Here is an 18,819-nt window from a genome sequence, read left to right on the forward strand (position 1 = left end):
TCTGTATGTGTGTGAGTGTAATGTGGTGGTGGTGGGGAAAGAGGGTCTTAATTTCCTCTACCATCAGTGAAACATGGATTGAGGGGGCCTCTTGCCTGCCTTATTTTTCTGTATGAATTCTGTCTCATCTTCTCTCCAGCTCTCTGACGGGAATCCAGATAGCACAAGGCTCTTTTCATAAAAGCTTATTCCACCCTTTGGCCCTGATTCAGGCCCCTGTTCCTCTCACTTTGGCTTCAGTGCAACCATTCCAAATAATTTGGAAGAAATTTTAGGGGAAGCTGAAAAGCAGTCTACAAAACATATGGAAGCAGCTTCAGATGATCACTCCCTATGGCAGGGGTCAGCAAACTTTTCAGCAGGGGGCTGGTCCATTGTCCCTCATACCTTGTGGGGGGCTGGACTATATTTTTTGGGGAAAATGATGCAAGAGCACCACGAGCCCCGGTGGCTGCTTACCTGTGTCTTGCAAGCGGCAGGGGCTGGTGGAGGCGGCGGAATGATGAGTGGCAGGCGAAAGGGCTCCGGAGAGGGGCTGCTTAAAATGGTGGCCGCTCGAGCGCTGCTGCTGCTGCTGGCACCAACAAAGCCCAGCCCCCTTCCTCCTTTAGGCAGGGCAGGGAGAAGCCAGGAGGAGGGAGGGAGGAGCCGCCACCGCCGTGTGAGGGAGAGGGAAAGAACGCGCGTGCTGGCAATCCACGTGGCGATTCCCTGACTGTCTGCGGGCTGGATCCAGAAGGCAATTGGGCCTGATCCAGCCTGCGGACCTTAGTTTGCCGATGCATGACCTAAGGAACATTGAGATTGTTGCCATAGCCACCTTGTCTACATGGGTGTTGTAGACAGTGAAAATTACTAACAGCACAATCCTAGATATGCCTACATAAACATAAGACCCCTTGAGTTCAATTGGCAATACCATCTTGGCTGTGAGTCCTGGAGGACCTGCTTCCTGCCCTGCAGGCCTTTTGCCCACCTGGCCTGGGAGAGGAGGGCCCTGACTGACTCCAGCTACAAAAGACGAGGCTGCAGAACAAACTATTGGGCTGAGGTGTTGGTTAGATTTTTTTTTAATTGTTGGGGGGAGGAGTGGGTGGGACGGGGTTGTTGATGTTACTAAAATAATCTTTGGCATCTTTATTTTAGATCTTATTATTTATGTGGAAATTGTTCAATTTGGTTGTGTGCTTCTTGATGTGCTTATTGTTATGACTACCGTACTTTTATTATACAGTGGTACCTCAGGTTAAGTACTTAATTCATTCCGGAGGTCCGTTCTTAACCTGAAACTGTCTTAACCTGAAGCACCACTTTAGCTAATGGGGCTTCCTGCTGCTGCCGCGCCACTGGAGCCCGATTTCTGTTCTTATCCTGAAGCAAAGTTCTTAATCTGAAGCACTATTTCTGGGTTAGTGGAGTGTGTAACCTGAAGCGTATGCAACCTGAAGCGTATGTAACCCAAGGTACCACTGTATTTGTAATGCAAATCTTTTCATGTTGTAAGCCGCCTTGTGCATGGTTGTGCCCAGTGCTTTTTTTCTAAAAAAAAAAAAAAGTTTAGGGGTACTCTCATTTTGACTCAAGATAATCACCATTTTATAGTTCAAATTGGGAAAAATAAATACAGTAAATGGACAAAAGTACAAAGATTCACAAAATGTTTAGGGGTATGTGTATCCCTGCACTGCCCCCAAGAAAAAAAGGACTGGTTGTACCTATGGAAAGGCTGCATACAAATAACATGACGTATGTATGTAATGGTGAGTATACTAGACAGCACTTCCACCTGCAACACTCACTCAAACTGAGCAGGGCTTGGGAGAGTGAACTTGACGGTTATTAGTGGTACTTAATGGAGAAAGCATTAGAGAAAACATTGTCCCCTTTTTTGGTGCTAGCTAGTATTTATTGTGCTTTCCATGCTATTCCTCTGTTTTCTGAAGAAAGCGAGCGCCTCACAACCCAACTCCAGACAGCATTGTTCTTAATGACAACAGAAGTCAAGCAGTTGCATAGTATCTTTCTCTGTGCTTTTATTATCATTGCCAAAGCAGTGCTAATTTGGGAAGTGTTAATATAGGGGTTGGCATTCTGCACCCATGGCTGAACTTGTCTATTTTTCATTATCCTGACATTATCCTGTCAGTACTATGTGAAAATAAAAGGGCTGCAAGAGTTAATGAATTGATTGGTGTGGTTAATTGATTAAAGTGTTGTTCTTTGATTAAAAAATCCTCAGTGTGATAGAAGAAGAAGAAGAGGAAGAGGAGGAGGATCTGCACTTTATGAGAGGAAACTGCCAATCAGTTTCACAGGATGATCCTATTGTTAACTGTTTCCTCTCTTAGCAGTTAGAATAATTACAGACATTTTCTGTTGTCACAGTAAATAGCTAATGGATGCATGTAGACAGATAGAAGTTTTTTCTGTATCCCATGTAATTTCACTGAACTTTGGCACTGGATTCCATTGTTACTGATATTGTGCTTTCAGGACTTCAGGAATCCTCAGTGGACAAAAAGACCTAGAATTTTTGGAAATTCAGTTTAGCTAAAATAATGACTTCCTATAATCTGAACTATACCATAGAACTTATTTGGTCTTTTGCTGTAGTTATTGACATGGACTGATTATCATAACATGAAATTTACCTTTGCCATCTGAGGGGTGGTGAAGGAAATTTAACTGTCAGCAAGGAGGAGACAATTAGCAGACTTCAGAGAAGCAGTGGGACACTTAAGACGTAGTTGCAAGAGAATAAGTAGGAAATGATGGATAGATCAGATCAGGCTATAATAAGCATATGCTGAAACTGAACAACAAATTACCATGAGATGCTGATGTGCTGTCTGCTGAGATTATGTGAACAAAGCAGTGAGAAAGGTTTAATACCAGCCTTATAAGATCTTCTCCTTAAGATGATGGATACAGTTACCCATACTTTTGATTGCAAATTTTTTTTTTTTTTGCATATGTTCCAGTTATTGTTGTGTGCTCAACATTTATTAGCAAATTGTGTGAATTTTGAGTATTGTAGCAATGTTTCATGTGTTGCTTTGATGCCACTTACAGAGCTTATCGGTGAGAAATCAGGGACAAAAACTCAAACATGATAGCATGCTATTGATTTGTTCCATACTACACATCACTCTAGTCAGTTGTGTCATGAGTTCTGCTGCAGAAATAATCAGAACACCAGTTTCATTTCATACTGTTTAGTAATACACTATTGGGTTTACTCTGCAAACAAACGGGTACCAATTGGCTCTCAACAACAGTGGAACCTTGGTTCTCGAATTTAATCCATTCCAGGAGTCCGTTCGACTCCCGAAACAGTTTGAAAACCAAGGCATGGCTTCTGATTGGCTGCAGGAGCTTCCTGCACTCAATCGGAAGCCGCGGAAGCCACGTCGGACATTCGGCTTCTGAAAAACGTTCACAAACGGGAACACTTACTTCCGGGTCTGTGGCGTTCAGGAGCCGATTTGTTCGGGAGCCAAGCTGTTCGGAAACCAAGGTACCACTGTACCTTCAATGCCTATTTATTTATTTAAGGGTTTATATTCTCCCTTTTGATGAATGTTTCAAGTTAGCTAACAATAGACTATAAGCAGTGTAATAAAAACAAATACAATTAGAACAGCGGCAGGTGGTATTAAGACAATGACTTGGAATCCAGGTTTCTATGACTGGAATTATGCTCTGGTTCAAATGAGGGGAGGTGCTATTTACCAATTTCCCCTTTCTCTTCTGCAGATCTGCTCCAGAGGGCCAGGGAACCCCCCAGAACAGCATGGATGGTGGTGCTACGGAGGAGAAATTAGCAAAAACCACTTTTCCCATGCCACAGATAGGAGCCTCCGGTGGATTAGAACCCTTCTGTAAACAGAAGGCGCTCTTCATGGATGGGCAACCCAGCATCCAAGCCACTAAAGTTAACAGTTTGGGAGTCATTAAAATACCCCTCACACTCTGGTAACCATAGTGTGGTTACTCCCACCCCAGTGCTGATAATGTTCAAAAGAGATTACATGGAAGTGGCCTGGAAAGAAACACTGTCAATGGAAGTCACCATTTTGTTGGCCCAACACATCTGATTGCTTCTACGTTTCAAACATAGCTGGCATAAGTTAACAGGACTACTGAGCCTGAGTTCCAACTTTGGCACATTTGCTTATCTTTGTCTAGGGATCCACAGGGACAGGGGCATCCTATTGATCCCACTAAACTTTTAAATTGCATTTGAAACCATTGATCTTGATGTTACATACAATTTTCTTAGCTAAAGACTGCTATGCAGTAAAAGCCTTTATTCAAGCCTATAAGTAAACAAGCAGCTTGTCATCAGAAGTGTGTGTGTTGTGTGTGTGTGTGTGTGTGTGTGTGTGTGTGTGTGTGTGTGTGCACCCAGGAGGAGGGTGATTTCTTCAGTCCTCTATGCCAATCCATACAACACCCACACACTGTTCCAAGCATGTAGAATTTAACAACTTGACTTGAAAATTGTTCATTTTCAGCTATCATGGAAATATATAACAGTTTCTTAAGCTAGCAGAGGAGACAGTGTCATTGAAGTCGAGCCAGTTATGTGGGTGTAAGATGATTAAGGTGGATGTTGTGTAGGTGGAAAAGGAATACTATAATTTTTATTTTTTTTAAGATTGTGCTTCTAACACGTTTAATATTCTCTTCCAGAACGTCTGGAGTTCTTATTATGAAGGTATTGCCAACTATGAATCTAGGCCTTAATTCATTGTCACACTACAGTCTGGGAGCCTAGTTACAGCTAGGCTAAATAAAAATGGTGCCCAGAAGCTATAAAATGAGAATGAATACATCTCTCTCTCTCTCTCTCTCTCTCTCTCTCTCTCTCTCTCTCTCTCTCACACACACACACACACACACACACACACTCCACTTGTTCTGCAAAGGGACACATTTCTATCAAGCATGACCATGAGGCAGTTGAGATGTCTTAAGTCAGCGGGACAATAATCCACTGAAAAAGTTTCTTCTTCCTCTTCCTTAGATTGTGATTTACTTAAATTCTAGTCGCCTTCCACACAAGTCAGGAAGACGAAGACACACACACACACACACACACACACTGCTGTGAGTTTTGGGGAGGGATAGGTTGTATGATTGAGCCCCCTTTTAATGGATTCAATTCCTAGAATAGCCAGGCTAGCTTTCTGGTGAGGTAATGGTCCTCTAACTATGGAGCATTAAGTAACAAAGGAAATGACAGCAAATGGATGAGTCTCCCTCCTTCAGTTTGCTGGTAGTTAGAAAGACAAAGGCCAGAGTTGAGAGTTTGAGTTATGTGAACTAGAAGATAGAAGCAAGGCTGCAGGCTGGGCAGAGGTGAGATAAGAGCTATGCTTGATTTCTGCTGGAATCAAAGGCTGTGGCTTTGGGAGAAGCAAGATCCTCTCGGGGTATTAATGCTGTGAACCTCTCCATCGTAGGCTCAAGTTGTATATATGTGTAAATAAACCACATAGCATAAAGACGCCCCAGTCTCTGCTATCCCTCATTCCAAAGGAAACACAAACCCTGGGTAAGCGCCTGGAACCTCTTGAATTTTGTACTACTGAGAGATTGGGGTAGTGTGCAACAATATAATAGTTTGCAAGTAGCAGTGTGAAAAATCTGAAATCCCAGAATTTTATTTTTAATTTGGAGGGGGACCCATAGCTATGATGCAATGGTATTGAAAATGTTATCATTGACATAAGTGGCAGATTTGTTATTTGATTTGATTATTCGCATTTCAAATCCAAGGAAATCTACAGGGTATAAATGGACCATAAGATTTAAATGAGATTATGCAAAATAAAATAAAATATAAACATAAAGTTTTTCCTTTCTATAAACTTAATAGGACTTTGGCATCCATCACTGCCTATCAGGAAAAGCTCAGAGCCAAATCTCTGTCACAATCAATCAGAACTTACTGTCTTGCTCTAGCTCTTAAACACCTCAATTATCTTTTACCTGCAGTAAAAGCTTTTTGAAAGAAATTGTCAAACAAAGCGGGTTCTGCTCACCTCTGAAACAAAATATGTTTGAAACACAGAGTGCACCCCCCTTGTTTTGTGGAGGGGAAAAACAATTCCTGATGGCATTAAGTCAGAATAAAATTCTAGTACATTTCAATGAGGTTTTATCACATTGTTACTTTTTTGTTTTATTTCATGGCTACCTACAATTTGTGTGTGTTTTGAGGTATTCTGCTTGGGCCAAGCAATCCTATGCTTAATGTATACTAGGTCTGGACATGATGATGATGATTTATTCGACTTATTTGTTGCTTACATCAAAAAGGCCTTTAAGTGATTTGCAAAAACGTTAAAAGCTAAAAAGCAACACATTTCAATAAAGCTTTTCCAAAGAGCCACAAACAAACCCAGCAGAAAAACAACTAAGACCTCAGCAGCAAGAACATTTCATCCAGCGGGCCATCAACCAACTTGTCATGATCTGTCAAATGCCTGGGAGAAGAGATACGTTTTAACTTTGTGCCAGAAAGATGTTGTTGATGGTGCCCGGCATTGCTGCTGTTATGCTAGTGGAATGGCTGCAGAATCCTAAATCAGCTTAGCTGGGGAAGGGAAGAGAGATAGGAAGAAAATACAAAATGGTGGGACAGACAGCGACATTAACTGCCACCATGTCCTTGGAAATACTCTCAGGCACAGAGTTGGATGCTACCCAGCAGGGCTGGCCTCTCAGGCAAAATAGCAGTGGAAGATTGATATCATGGGTGCTGGGGGGGAGGGATGAGCCCCTTTGTTCCATTACAGGAAAGACCTTTTCTTCAGCGCATGCCCTGTCAGATTCTAAGAATGTCTTTCCAGTCTTCAGAACTAGGAGTATCTTATGATACCTCTCCTTCCAGGCCTTTATTTTGCTCTGCTGGTAATAGGCAAAATGGTGGGTCTCTTGCCTTTCCCAGGGAGGTCCACTTCAGCTCACCAAACATTCTGTTCTGGGTGCTACCAGCTCTCTTAAGCTACTGTAGGGGAGTATTCGTATTAATAGATGTCCACCCTTCCAGATGCTTGGTATACCTGAGCAAGCTCATTTGTAGGTGCAGATGGCTGCATTGAAGCCACCTGACCAGATCTTAGCAGATGGGAAGCAGTGTTCTGCTTAGCAATTTCATAGGTCAATTTTTTGGGGGAGTTATAATCAACACACACTTCTGAAATGACAGTTTATTTTCTTTCTTTAAAATGTTCCTCGGAAAAAGTGACCTGAATCTTTTGACATTAATTCACTCCACTTGCACTGTTTGGGTTTCAGATATGCAGTGTTTAAATACCCTGATACTTAAATCAGTGGAAAATTCTGCTGCTCTGGATATATTGTAGAAGTTTTTCTTCTTCTTCTTTCTATTTCTAATTCAGATGCTTTCACCAGAATATCTGTATTTATGACCTTCATATTTGGTAGCAAAATTAACTTGTCTTTAAGTTCCTTGGTGGAAGAGAAAGATAAGTTGCTGTTTTTCTTGCTGCCGCTGTTGTTAAGCCATTTATATCACAGTATTAGGAATCAATAGCTATGCTATTTGGCATGTCACAAAGTTGAAATAAACACTGCCAGTTCTTCAAATTCTAAAGAACGCTGAATGTTGAAGTAACAGGATCCACAAAAAGACATACCTCAAACAGTGATAATACAGGATCAGATCTGAAGCATGAGGGCCGCAAGCCTAAGTACTGGTTTAGAATTCAGGGATGAGAAGCTAGTGTCCCTCCAGATGTTGCTGGACTCCAGCTCCCATCAGCCCCAGCAAGCATGGCTATTAGTCAGGGGATGATGGGAGTTGTAGTCCAACAATATCTGCCAAGCCACAAGTTTTTTCATCCACACTTTATGTTTTTAAGACTGTCTGCTATTCATTGTACCCAGTCATAATAATGGTGTTCTTTACATCTAATTCCATGAAAAATAATAATGTGATAAGTCAGGTCTGCCAAAGATTTTATAGTTTAGTTAGAATACATCTGATTGAAAAGTTGGGTGCCAGGATGGGCAATTATTAGCGGGGAGAGGTATCATAAGATTTGCATACATTACATTTCTGTGCAGAAAAAAGGTGAACTTATTCCTGGTACAGAATATTTGTATACTGTGAGACTCTACTTTCCCTTTTTAAAAAGAGCAGGTTTCTCGGTTTTATTGGCAGGAAAATAGGCACAGTATGGGGAACCTCCCAAATTTGTGGGAATTTCAGTATCCATTGGGAAGGGTTTCAGTGCTCTACATAGCTTCTTGCTCCCCACTCTATAATTCTATGATTCTATGATCTAGCTAAGAGTTCTTGCATTGCAGGGAGTTGAACTAGATGACCCTCAGGGGGTCGTTATGCAAATGTGAAATTGTGCTTAACTGCATACAGATTATAGAATTTGAGTTACCTTGATGTAAAACTTATGGCTTTTTAAAGCACAGAGGACACATAGCTCTGATGGTAGAGAACAACTGAAGTCATTCATTAGCACACTGTTAAAGGGACAATAATCCATCAGTCAACAGGGAGATAGTTAAGAGTCGAGCCAGCTTTGTAAGGTGGCAATCTATTTGATGGCCTCATTTGGTATCTAAATAACGGTCTGTGTGCACAGTTTACTGCTTTCCAAACACATTTTCCACAGCTGGTGAGCATGCTTTTTATGTAACCGCAAACCCTTCTACAAACATTACGCTCGAGCTGTTCATCTGTCAGAAACATAAATGAAATTTCAAACAGATTTAGATGATTAGCTATAAAGAAATTACTTTTATACAGTTTTTTAAAAAGAGTAATTTGAGCCTTTAAAAAAAATCTCACATGTAATTATCTTATTTTTAAGCAAACAAAAATGTTTTTGACACAGTACGGAAAGCAGGGTGGAAAGAGTGTCCATAACCCCCTGTGGCTACACATGGTTCAAATTCTCACATGTGGAACCACAACGAAACTTGATTGCTTTAGTTGGTGGATGGCAGGCACACACATCAGCTTCCAGTTCCATTGTTGATGACAAAAACTACACTCTTGGATTACTTGATTGAGCTGATTTGGTTACAAGCAACACACAACTGTGAACTTGATTGGGCTGATTTGGTTACAAGCAACACACAAGTGTGAACATGCTAAGCAGTCCTCTCACTGAAGCCATGTGTGCCAGGGAGCTAAGCCATGGTCTGACTTAGCATTATGTCTGAACTCATGCTTTGTCTCATTCTAACTAAACCATGAGCTGTAAAGCCTTGGTTACTGCTTGTGGCTTGTTTGGAATGAGACAAACCATGAACCCCAAACTATGACTGAGCTCCTGGTAGCATGGCAACAACAGGAGTGGGAAAGGAACAAAGTGGCCAGGATTGTCCCACTGTGCAGCAGCAGTGCATGCTCGCTCATTCATGCTAAGACAAAGTTTGGCTTCCAATTATATTCAAGGTAGACTACTCTCTAATAAAGTCTGCCAAACCTTACTGAACCAGACAGTTAGGAGGATAGACTATCCAGCTGAACTATCCAGCTGACCCTCTCTGTGGGGTTGCCAGTCCAAAAGATAAATGTGTTCTTTTCAAGTTTGCATTTTTATTGTTTTGAAAAATGGAACTATTTGTAAGTAGTACCAGCAGAGCCTGGAAGACTGCCTTCCTTTGACAGACAGACAGACAGACAGACAGACAGACAGACAGACAGAGAAGCAGACAACTGTAGTAAGATTCCACTTCACAGGATAACTTGTGAAGGTGTTGGGGTTGGGTTGTTAGTCTGCTTAATCTGCTTTAATTGTGCATGATTTAAATGGATAGGACATCTTGTTGTAAACTTGATTATTATTCACACTTTCCCAGTTTTATTATAGGTCTTATGTTATGTAAGTCATCAAAGAATTATTTCCAATTCATCATTATAGTTCATGGTAATCACCATCAACAATTCTGAGCTACAGATTTAGGATTGTATTTTATTTCTTGTTGCCAATGTTCTCAAAGCAACATGGATTTGCAATATGCCTATCTTGACTGGTCACCTGTGCCTTTGCCTTGACATTTAGCAGGGTTTGTTTGTGGCTGCCTTTCCTTTTACTGCGCACACACCTGGTTTGTGCCATTATTCTCCTGCACTCTGCCTTGATGAATTTTTGATGAAATGCACTTCTGGGTTCCCAGTGCCTATTACTGTCTTTTATTTGGAGAGAACAGTTTGCAGTGGCCCTGGCTGTGCCTCCTGTTTTTGCAGTGTCAGATCCATCAGTCTATTCAGACCAGCCTCTCCCTATATGACTTTGGTCACTTCGTTTTCTTTCTTGTTTGTGAATGCGCCTGTTTCTCTGACATAATCAGTAGGCTGTATGGCTCATCAAATTGAGTTTCCCTAGGGGGTAAAGTTAGCCTAGTTCTTCCTGAAGATGGCAGTTGTGATTCTGTAACAACAACAATAGTAATAATAATAATAATAGAGTGGTACCTCAGGTTAAGTACTTAATTCGTTCCGGAGGTCCGTACTTAACCTGAAACTGTTCTTAACCTGAAGCACCACTTTAGCTAATGGGGCCTCCTGCTGCTGCCACGCCGCCGGAGCACGATTTCTGTTCTCATCCTGAAGCAAAGTTCTTAACCCGAGGTACTATTTCTGGGTTAGCGGAGTCTGTAACCTGAAGTGTATGTAACCTGAAGCGTATGTAACCCGAGGTACCACTGTAGTAGTAGTAGTAGTAGTAGTAATAATAATAATAATAATAATAATAATAGTAGTAGAAGCATTCTCATTGTTTTGGCACCCGTGTGTTTTCTTAATGCCATGAAATGGAAGCATGACATGAACTACATGTGGTGGCTGTCTGGAGAGCAAGAGAAGGGCTATGGCTTAGAAATCTGCTCTGGGCTTTCAGTCAGCATCCCCCACTGCAACTGTGGTTTCTGCTCCTACGGGGCCAAGACTCGAAAGGAGCCATCAGGCCATACAGTCCATCTACCTGCTGGCCCATCTCCAAGGATCAGCCTATGGAATCCAAAGCAGAGGGTGCCACAGTTTGAGGGCATGTACATGGAAGACTGTCTTGCAGAAGAATATGAATATATGAATTTTCCATCTAGCCCAGAACCATTTGCTACTCTGAGTGGTAGCAGCTATCTGAGGCTTCACTTTGAGGCGCCCGCCCTGTGGAAAGTCCTCCCATCAGATTTCAATGAAATAAACAACTATCTGACTTTTAGAAGACAACTGAAGGCAGCTCTGTTTAGGGAAGTTTTTAATGTTTGATGTTTTTTTATCTATTATTATTATTATTATTATTATTATTATTATTATTATTAGAACCGCCCTGAGTGGCTGGGGAAACCCAGCCAGATGGGCAGAGTATAAATATTATTATTATTATTATTATTATTATTATTACCTTTACAATCATTTTAAACAAACAAAAAAGCCCCCTTCTCAGGCATACTATTGGAAATATTTCATCTTTGACATGCTGGAAACTGGATCTGGGATCTACTATTTAGGGATTTCCATATGTGTTTGGGGGGCTAGCTAAATGTGGAAATGTCCGAAAATGTGATTCTCTCTTTGAACCGAGATTAAACCAAATGTGAATATTGAATTGACCTGAGCTTGCAATTAACCAGAGCATGCTTTGGATTCTAAACTTAGTAATGCAGAGTCTATAGCAAAAGAGTATCTGATTCCTATGATGAAGTGAAGTTAAAGCAATGCTTTTCTTTTCCTGGCAGAATGAACCACCAGGTGGGCATCAGCAAATAATTTAGCACAACAGTTCTCAAAGAAAGCTAATTTGCTGCCCTGAATCTCACCTAGAATTTTCCTCACCGGGCCATGAGTCAGAGCATCAAACAGTGATGGGTGGATTGCAGGTCTTGGGGAAGAAAGAAGCAACTTTTTTCTCTCCCCCACCACACACTCCTTTTACTTTGGAACTTCAAAAAGATCCAGTGCCCTCTAAACCCTACTCTGAGTTGCTGTTTTTCTTGCTTCCATCATCACCTTTCAAGAATGAATATTCCAAACTGAACCTTTTGCTCAACCTACATTTTTTTGGAGGCCGGAAGACACTCACTGGGAAAAAACTGGAGAAGATTAGCATCTTGTATTTTCTCTCTGATTATATCTTACCTCTTTCATAATGCTTATGCACCTTTAAAAAATAACATGTTATGAAAAAGTTGAACCTGAGAAAACATTACCTGTTGCTTCCACCATTCCTTCTAGGATGACCACAATTTCTAATTCCTCTTTGGGCAGTTGAGCTTTGGAAATCTCCCAGAATGGACTCTGTTGATTTATTTCATGGCTGATGATCAGCGGTGAAACCAAAAACAGACGATCATCCCCTGTATAATAACCTACATTAATATCTGTCTGGTTGAGTGGTATAAATTCCCCCTCCTTTGTCTGTTTTGACTTGATCAACTTGGCTCGTATTGACGCTTCCACAATGTGTGAATTTCTAAGGTCCCCAACACGGAACATCAGACACAGCTTTCCGTCTCGCATGGAAATTACGGCATTGGTAGAAAACACCAAGGTTTCCGCCCTCTTCTTGGGCTGGGATATTTTCACAAACATGCAGCCAACCATGAAAGCATTGACTATAGATCCTAAAACAGACTGAACTAAAAGCAGGATAATTCCTTCAGGACATTTGTCTGTGATGACCCGAAAACCATACCCAATGGTGGTTTCTGTCTCTATGGAGAATAAAAAGGCGGAAACAAACCCATTGAGGTTACTGACACATGGGGTCCATTTCTTGTCCCCTATATGCTCCAAATCTCCTCGGATGTAAGCAATTAGCCACCAGATGAATCCAAAGAAAAGCCACGTCACAGTATAAACCATGACAAAAATAAAAAGGTTGAATCTCCATTTGAGGTCAACCAAGGTTGTGAAGATGTCAGTCAGGTAACGATAAGTCTCTCTCACATTTCCGTGGTGGACGTTGCATTTTCCATCTTTCCTAACATACCTCTGGATTTTCCTCTTGGTACATTCTTTTAAGTGCTTTGGCAGATCTTCCCTGGCTTGTTTGGGCAACTTAGGCGGATGGATTGTAACAGGGCTCTCCACGTCCTGCTCCATTGAGTCTCCTTCCAGCACATTAGCTGACAGGAAAGAAAAAAGAGAGCATAAATACTGATGTGCATACATAAACTTGATTAATCAGCACCTTGATATTCACAATACCCCATGCATGAAACAACCAATGCTTTTGTCACTGATAACTAAGGATCCTTCTATGCATCCATTTAATTGTGCATTCAAGATGATTTGTGCTCATTATAGCATCAGGGCGGTTATACTTGAACCCACTTTCCATACTGTTTGCACCTGCAAAAGTTATGAGGTGGCCTGATTACTTCGTTTTCAGTCAGTGACTTCCTGCTGAAATCCTGTCTGAAATTGCGTTAGCCCTTTTTTTTATTGCACCTACATTACAGACGGCCAAAAAAATTAATAAACATGCTTACCACCTACATATATGGGAATCGCTTCTTTCTCCCATTTCCTTATTCTGTTTTCAATACTCAATCATATATATGTTGTCAGTTTCTTCATGAATGCATCCTATGTACAGGCATTCATACAGTGGTACCTCGGTTTACGAACTTAATCCGTTCCGGAAGTCTGTTCTTAAACCGAAACCATTCTTAAACTGAGGCACACTTTCCCTAATGAGGCCTCCCACCGCCGGTGCCCTTCCACCGTTTGGATTCTGTTCTAAGTCTGAGGTAAAGTTCGCAAACCGGGACACTACTTCAGGTTTTGTGGAGTTCATAAACTGAATTGTTCTTAAACAGGACTGTTCTTAAACCGAGGTAGCACTGTATATATAAACATACCTAGTCCTCATAAATTCCACGTGGGTTGGTAAACCTGAAATGTACCACTCCAGGGTAGAGGTGAAAAGCTCACAAACACTAATTACTGAAATAGGCACGGAGGCCTGGTAGGTAGGGTATCACTTTTACGGCCAATAAAGAATTTTGCGGTTGTGCAGCCAAGCCTTTTCTGCTGCCATGATTGAGCTCCACAATGCCAAGCTTCTAGGAACACAGCCCTTGAGACTTGAGCCCACTAATGTTCCTTTTCCCTCCCAGATTACTCTGGAGACTTCTCACTGTTCAACAGGCATTGGTATTGGATAGGGAACAAATAGGTTTCTTTTTCTCCTCCAACTTCTGTGAATTTCGTTGGTGTGTGGGAGATAAAAAAAGGAACCCATTCCCTTCTCATCATGGTATGTGATGCCTGGTCACTTACTGTTCTTCCCCCCTCTCTGACTTACTAGACAGTGAGAAAGGAATAGTTGGATCTCTTTTTTAAAATTCTTCCCAAAATGTTTTATAAAGGTTGCCAGCCATGCTGGCTCAAGTGTGTACGGCAACCTCTGCAAAAACATTTGGGAAAGGGAAAAGAGGAAGCCATTCATTCCTTTCCAGCTCCCTGGTCCAGCCTTTCACCCTGTCACCTGGTACTGGTGGTGACAACCTCCACAATGTCAAAAAAACCCCAACCTAAGTTAAAACTAAGTAGGAATGCTGCACATGGGGCACTCTGGGAAAATGAAGATGGAAGGCAGAGCTGTCTGAAGTGCATCAGCTCTGTACGAAGATTTTAAAAAATAAAGAAAAGATGTTCCGGCAACTGCTGGTGTGGCCCAGTCATGTTGGTTCCTTTTGGACTGTAGGGCCAGGTCCTGTGTGCTGGTAGTCTGGCTCTAAAAGTGCTGCTGCTTCAGATTTCAGCAGCAGCCTTTTTAAAATCTCTCTTTTAAAATAGATAAAAGATGGATGCATCATACAGGTTTGAAAGGACAGAAAAAACATAAAAGGTGTGTTTGTTCTGTAGTAAACATATGAAATATCAGTACTCTGTTCTCTACACCATGTTGGATACTAAGTGGACAGATGTCTGAATGTTGTTTTACTTTTGAGACTTTGGTTTCTTTGTAGTAGACTTGTTAAAACGTCTAGATGGAGGCAAACTACTTCCAAAAGAACACACTCTCGGCTTTCCATTGTCTCAGAACTTTTCTAGCTATCAAGCATGTACTTCCTTTCCCAATCAGTTGTTTATTTCAAAGTAAGGTCTAACACCTCAGAATGCAGTAATATTTCTGTGTTTGGGTCTATCAACTTATAGGACACTTTCAAAAAAATCTGCCTATTTCATGAGGGGCTATTAGGATTGGCAAAGCAGCTCCGAGGGTTCACCCACACTTCCTCCTGTCCCTTAATTTCTCACCATGGGTCCAAGAGGTCCCCCCCCATCCTGCCGCTAATGTTTACTGCTGAACTGGAACAAATGTAAATTGGGTATTTTTTTTGGCAGACTGATGTTTGTTCCAATTCAGCAGTAAGCATTGGGTCTTCCTGGGGAAAGGAGTGGGACAAAAACAAAAAACAAATAACTATCAGATCCATGCCTAGAAATCAGGGGGAAACAGGATAAATCATGGGACAAACAGAAGTGCCCTTACAGTGAGGTCTTTACTACATTTGGTAACAAAGCTGCCTCCCTGGATTACTCCACATTGGATAATGAAATGGAATAATGAATGCACATCTCTGTTGTTCCCCAATATAACAAAATAGCAGGGCATGGGGATTAAAATGTGGAGCTATAATGGCTCTGAAGTAACTCAGGAATTTATCTGTTATGTCTGTACCACCTCCTGTTGCAGGTCCCCCAATTACATTTCCTGCTACATAATTTCTATCTAAAATTGTATGAAGATTATCAGAATAGGTACTGCATACTAAAAACACAAGAATGACCAGCTTCTAAAGCAGAACTACTAATCCTGTATTAGATTTCTGAAGAGATCAATTCCCCAAGATGCTTCACTAACTCAAAGCTTTCTCTCCCTTAGTTTCTACCTTAAAAAAATAAAAAATAAAATCCTTCTAGTTTTCTCTCTGGTAGGGATGGGAGCAAAATTCAATTCTTTTTTGCATCTAACCAAATTCACATTTTTTTTTTGGGGGGGGGAAACAAACCCCCCAAACGGCCTTTCTTCAGAAGTCACAGTCTGGTGAAACGGAAAGCTCTTCCACTGCCTTACTAGCGCAGTCAGCAGGCATAGTGTGCCCTAAGGTAGTATATTCACTTCCTATGTGACCAGTATGGAAGCCAATGGGGCATGCAGAGCAGGGATGGTTCACTCTGCTCTATCAGCCTGATGCCCAGAGCAGGGATGGAGAGGGAAGGGGCTTTGGGAGAGTGCAGGAGGCCAGATGTCCGAGGCACCTAGTGGGACACATCCCCCCCCCAATTATGAGGAGCTAGAATCAGGAAACAAAGGTATCTTGAGCTGTTTCCTAGCATCCCCCTTGAGAAAAGCTCCTTAAAAAGAAAAAGAAAATCTCTTCTGCGCTCCTTCTAACAACATAGTCCAGGAGTATTTCCTCCATCGCCAATCAGTGGTTACTCTGATGCAGCAAGATGGGCTTCCAGATGCACGACCTATTAGCAATGTGGTGCCTCTTGACAGTTCCCCAGGGCAGTCTCAGATCCCAAAGGCACACGCTAGCTTTGTAGGAGTTCCTCAGCTGGGCTTGTATTAGGGTGGTGCACCTGTTACAGGTGGGTTTGCACAAGTCCAAACTTGTCAACTTTAGTGAATGCAGAAAGGAGTTTTTAAAAAGAAGCAGAAGCAGGTGTAACAATCTTCTGAAACATTTGGGCTTTGACACCTCTGACTACATAGCTTTTAATTTTGCTCTTTGTGGTTAGTTTAGTGAGGATGATTATGCTGAAATTCCTTCGCAGTTCCACCCACCACTAGCACACCCCTCCTAGTCAGGCCTTAGTGATATGTAAAGAGACATTTTTTGATTCAAGGTATCTATCCTTATCAGTCCATTTCAGCCCAATCTCTCTGATGAGACTGAGGATGACTAGAAATGAGACAAATAATTAAGGGGGACGAGGATCTACAGGGGGTCTAAATCTGTAGACTGCAGTTTTGCTAGGGAATTACCTTTGAATTTTTGAACTGAATGCTCCAGAGACAAAATTAGGGTACTGCGGAAGCCTACTTTGTAAGATGTAATGTTTGCTTTAGAACTGGTATTTCCAAGGCTAATTTGCAGCATTAGTATGGTAGATTTAATTTGGGAATCTCAAATATGAATCCTTGCCACACTGTGTGAAAAGCAGTGTGTGTGTGTGTGTGTGTGTGTGTGAGTGGGAGTGTTTTTATAAGTGGCCATTAATTATGTGAAACTCCATAACGAGTGAATGTGCAAAGAGTATGATTTTTTCAGTTGGATTTGCCCCTCATCCACAGAAGCCGGACTGGGAATGAATGGGAGAAAGAGAGAATGATGAATAATAGCAATTCCCAGGTAGATTTGCAACCAAAGTCCTCACTTTGCAGCAAAGCAATCGACACATTAACTTTGTCCCCACATCAACCTGAGAAATCCCCATCACAATAGGTCATAAGCAGAGACAGGTGTTTTTGTAGAACAATAGCTCCAGGTGATTTTTAGCACGTGGTCCAAGCCACATGATGATATCATGATTTCTTTAAATCCCAACTTTTCAAGGTGGCTCACAAAAATTAAAACAAATACAAATAAAACACACATAGTTAAAAACATACAAAATATTATTGTGTAAAAGTAATTAAACTAACTATGGAATTAAAACAATGTGAAAAACCTATCTACTGAAATGCAGGTAATACTACCACTTTTAGTAGTAATGCTGAGGACTTGGTGGGGCTCTGTCACTCACTTGATCCTCTGGTTGCTCAGGTTGATGCTGCTTCCCAGGAAGTAGAAGGGAGGGATGAGGCTGTTGCATAGCTGCAAAAGCACCAGCAGGAGTCGCACATTGACTCTGCCAGTGAGTTTTCACCACACCCACCTTGCTACTGCCTCACACCTCCCCCTTTACTGCCTGGTAACCAGCAGTGACGCAACTGACTGGAGGCCAGGTGAGTGATGCCACCACACTAGGCCACCTGCTACAAAGCGATTGAATGCCATAGGATAACCTGCCTCAAGCTTTTAAAGGTCACTTGTTTGGGGTTGATGTCTCCTGGACAGCAGTTGAATCAAACCAGTTAAGAAGCCTCACGTTGTCTGCGCTCCAGACAATCAGCACAGCCAGTTAAGATCTTTTTTGGGTCTCTCCTTCTGAAATATACTCAGAGTCGCAAAGTGATTTCATGCTCTTTATTCAGCTCATAGTGGTGAGGAGGAATGAATGAATGTCCCCTCAAAGTATCTGCTTTATATACGTTATTTACACAATGGGCTGCACCTGATTGGCTAATTCCGGAATTCTACTGTAAGCCAATCAGGTTGTGGATTCACTTCTATCTGGAGCATGATTGGGTAGTTCCTGCCAACCAATCATACTGCTGCATTGTTCTAGGACCAATCAGACTGCTGCATTCTGAATCCTATTGTTCTAGGACCAATCAGACTGCTGCCTTTTGGATCCTATTGTTCTAGGACCAATCAGACTGCTGCAGTTTGGATCCTATTCAACTCAGTACATAACACCTTCAAAATTAACTTGGGCCAAATCCATAAATGAGCGACCCATGAGCTCTATATCTGTAGTTTGCCAGCAAAACAATTACAAAAATTAAGGTTTCAAGGTAATAATCTTACATGGCCCTCTCTTTCAATCTCGTGATAGCTGAGGACCCGCCAATTAAGTTTTTATTTATTTATAACCTACTCTTATCCTGCATTTTGGCATAAAGCACCAAATATCGTATGTATTTATTTTAAAGTTTTAATTACTGGCTTGTTAACTCACCATTTAGC

At 41.6% G+C, this 18,819-nt stretch overlaps 1 protein-coding gene across 2 annotated transcripts in view; it reads right to left on the minus strand.

Moving 5' to 3' along the window:
- The window catches only part of KCNJ6 (potassium inwardly rectifying channel subfamily J member 6), a 118,286-nt gene that overhangs the window by 8,916 nt on the left and 90,551 nt on the right, over nt 1-18,819 (minus strand). For both annotated transcript variants that reach the window (XM_053386703.1, XM_053386702.1), the window contains one exon: nt 12,214-13,131. In XM_053386703.1, coding sequence (XP_053242678.1) covers nt 12,214-13,108 — 895 coding nt within the window. In that variant the 5' untranslated portion in view covers nt 13,109-13,131. The remainder of the gene's footprint in view (nt 1-12,213; nt 13,132-18,819) is intronic.

This window comes from Podarcis raffonei, chromosome 4 (genome assembly GCF_027172205.1).
Source record: "Podarcis raffonei isolate rPodRaf1 chromosome 4, rPodRaf1.pri, whole genome shotgun sequence".
Classification (NCBI taxonomy): Eukaryota; Metazoa; Chordata; class Lepidosauria; order Squamata; family Lacertidae; genus Podarcis; species Podarcis raffonei.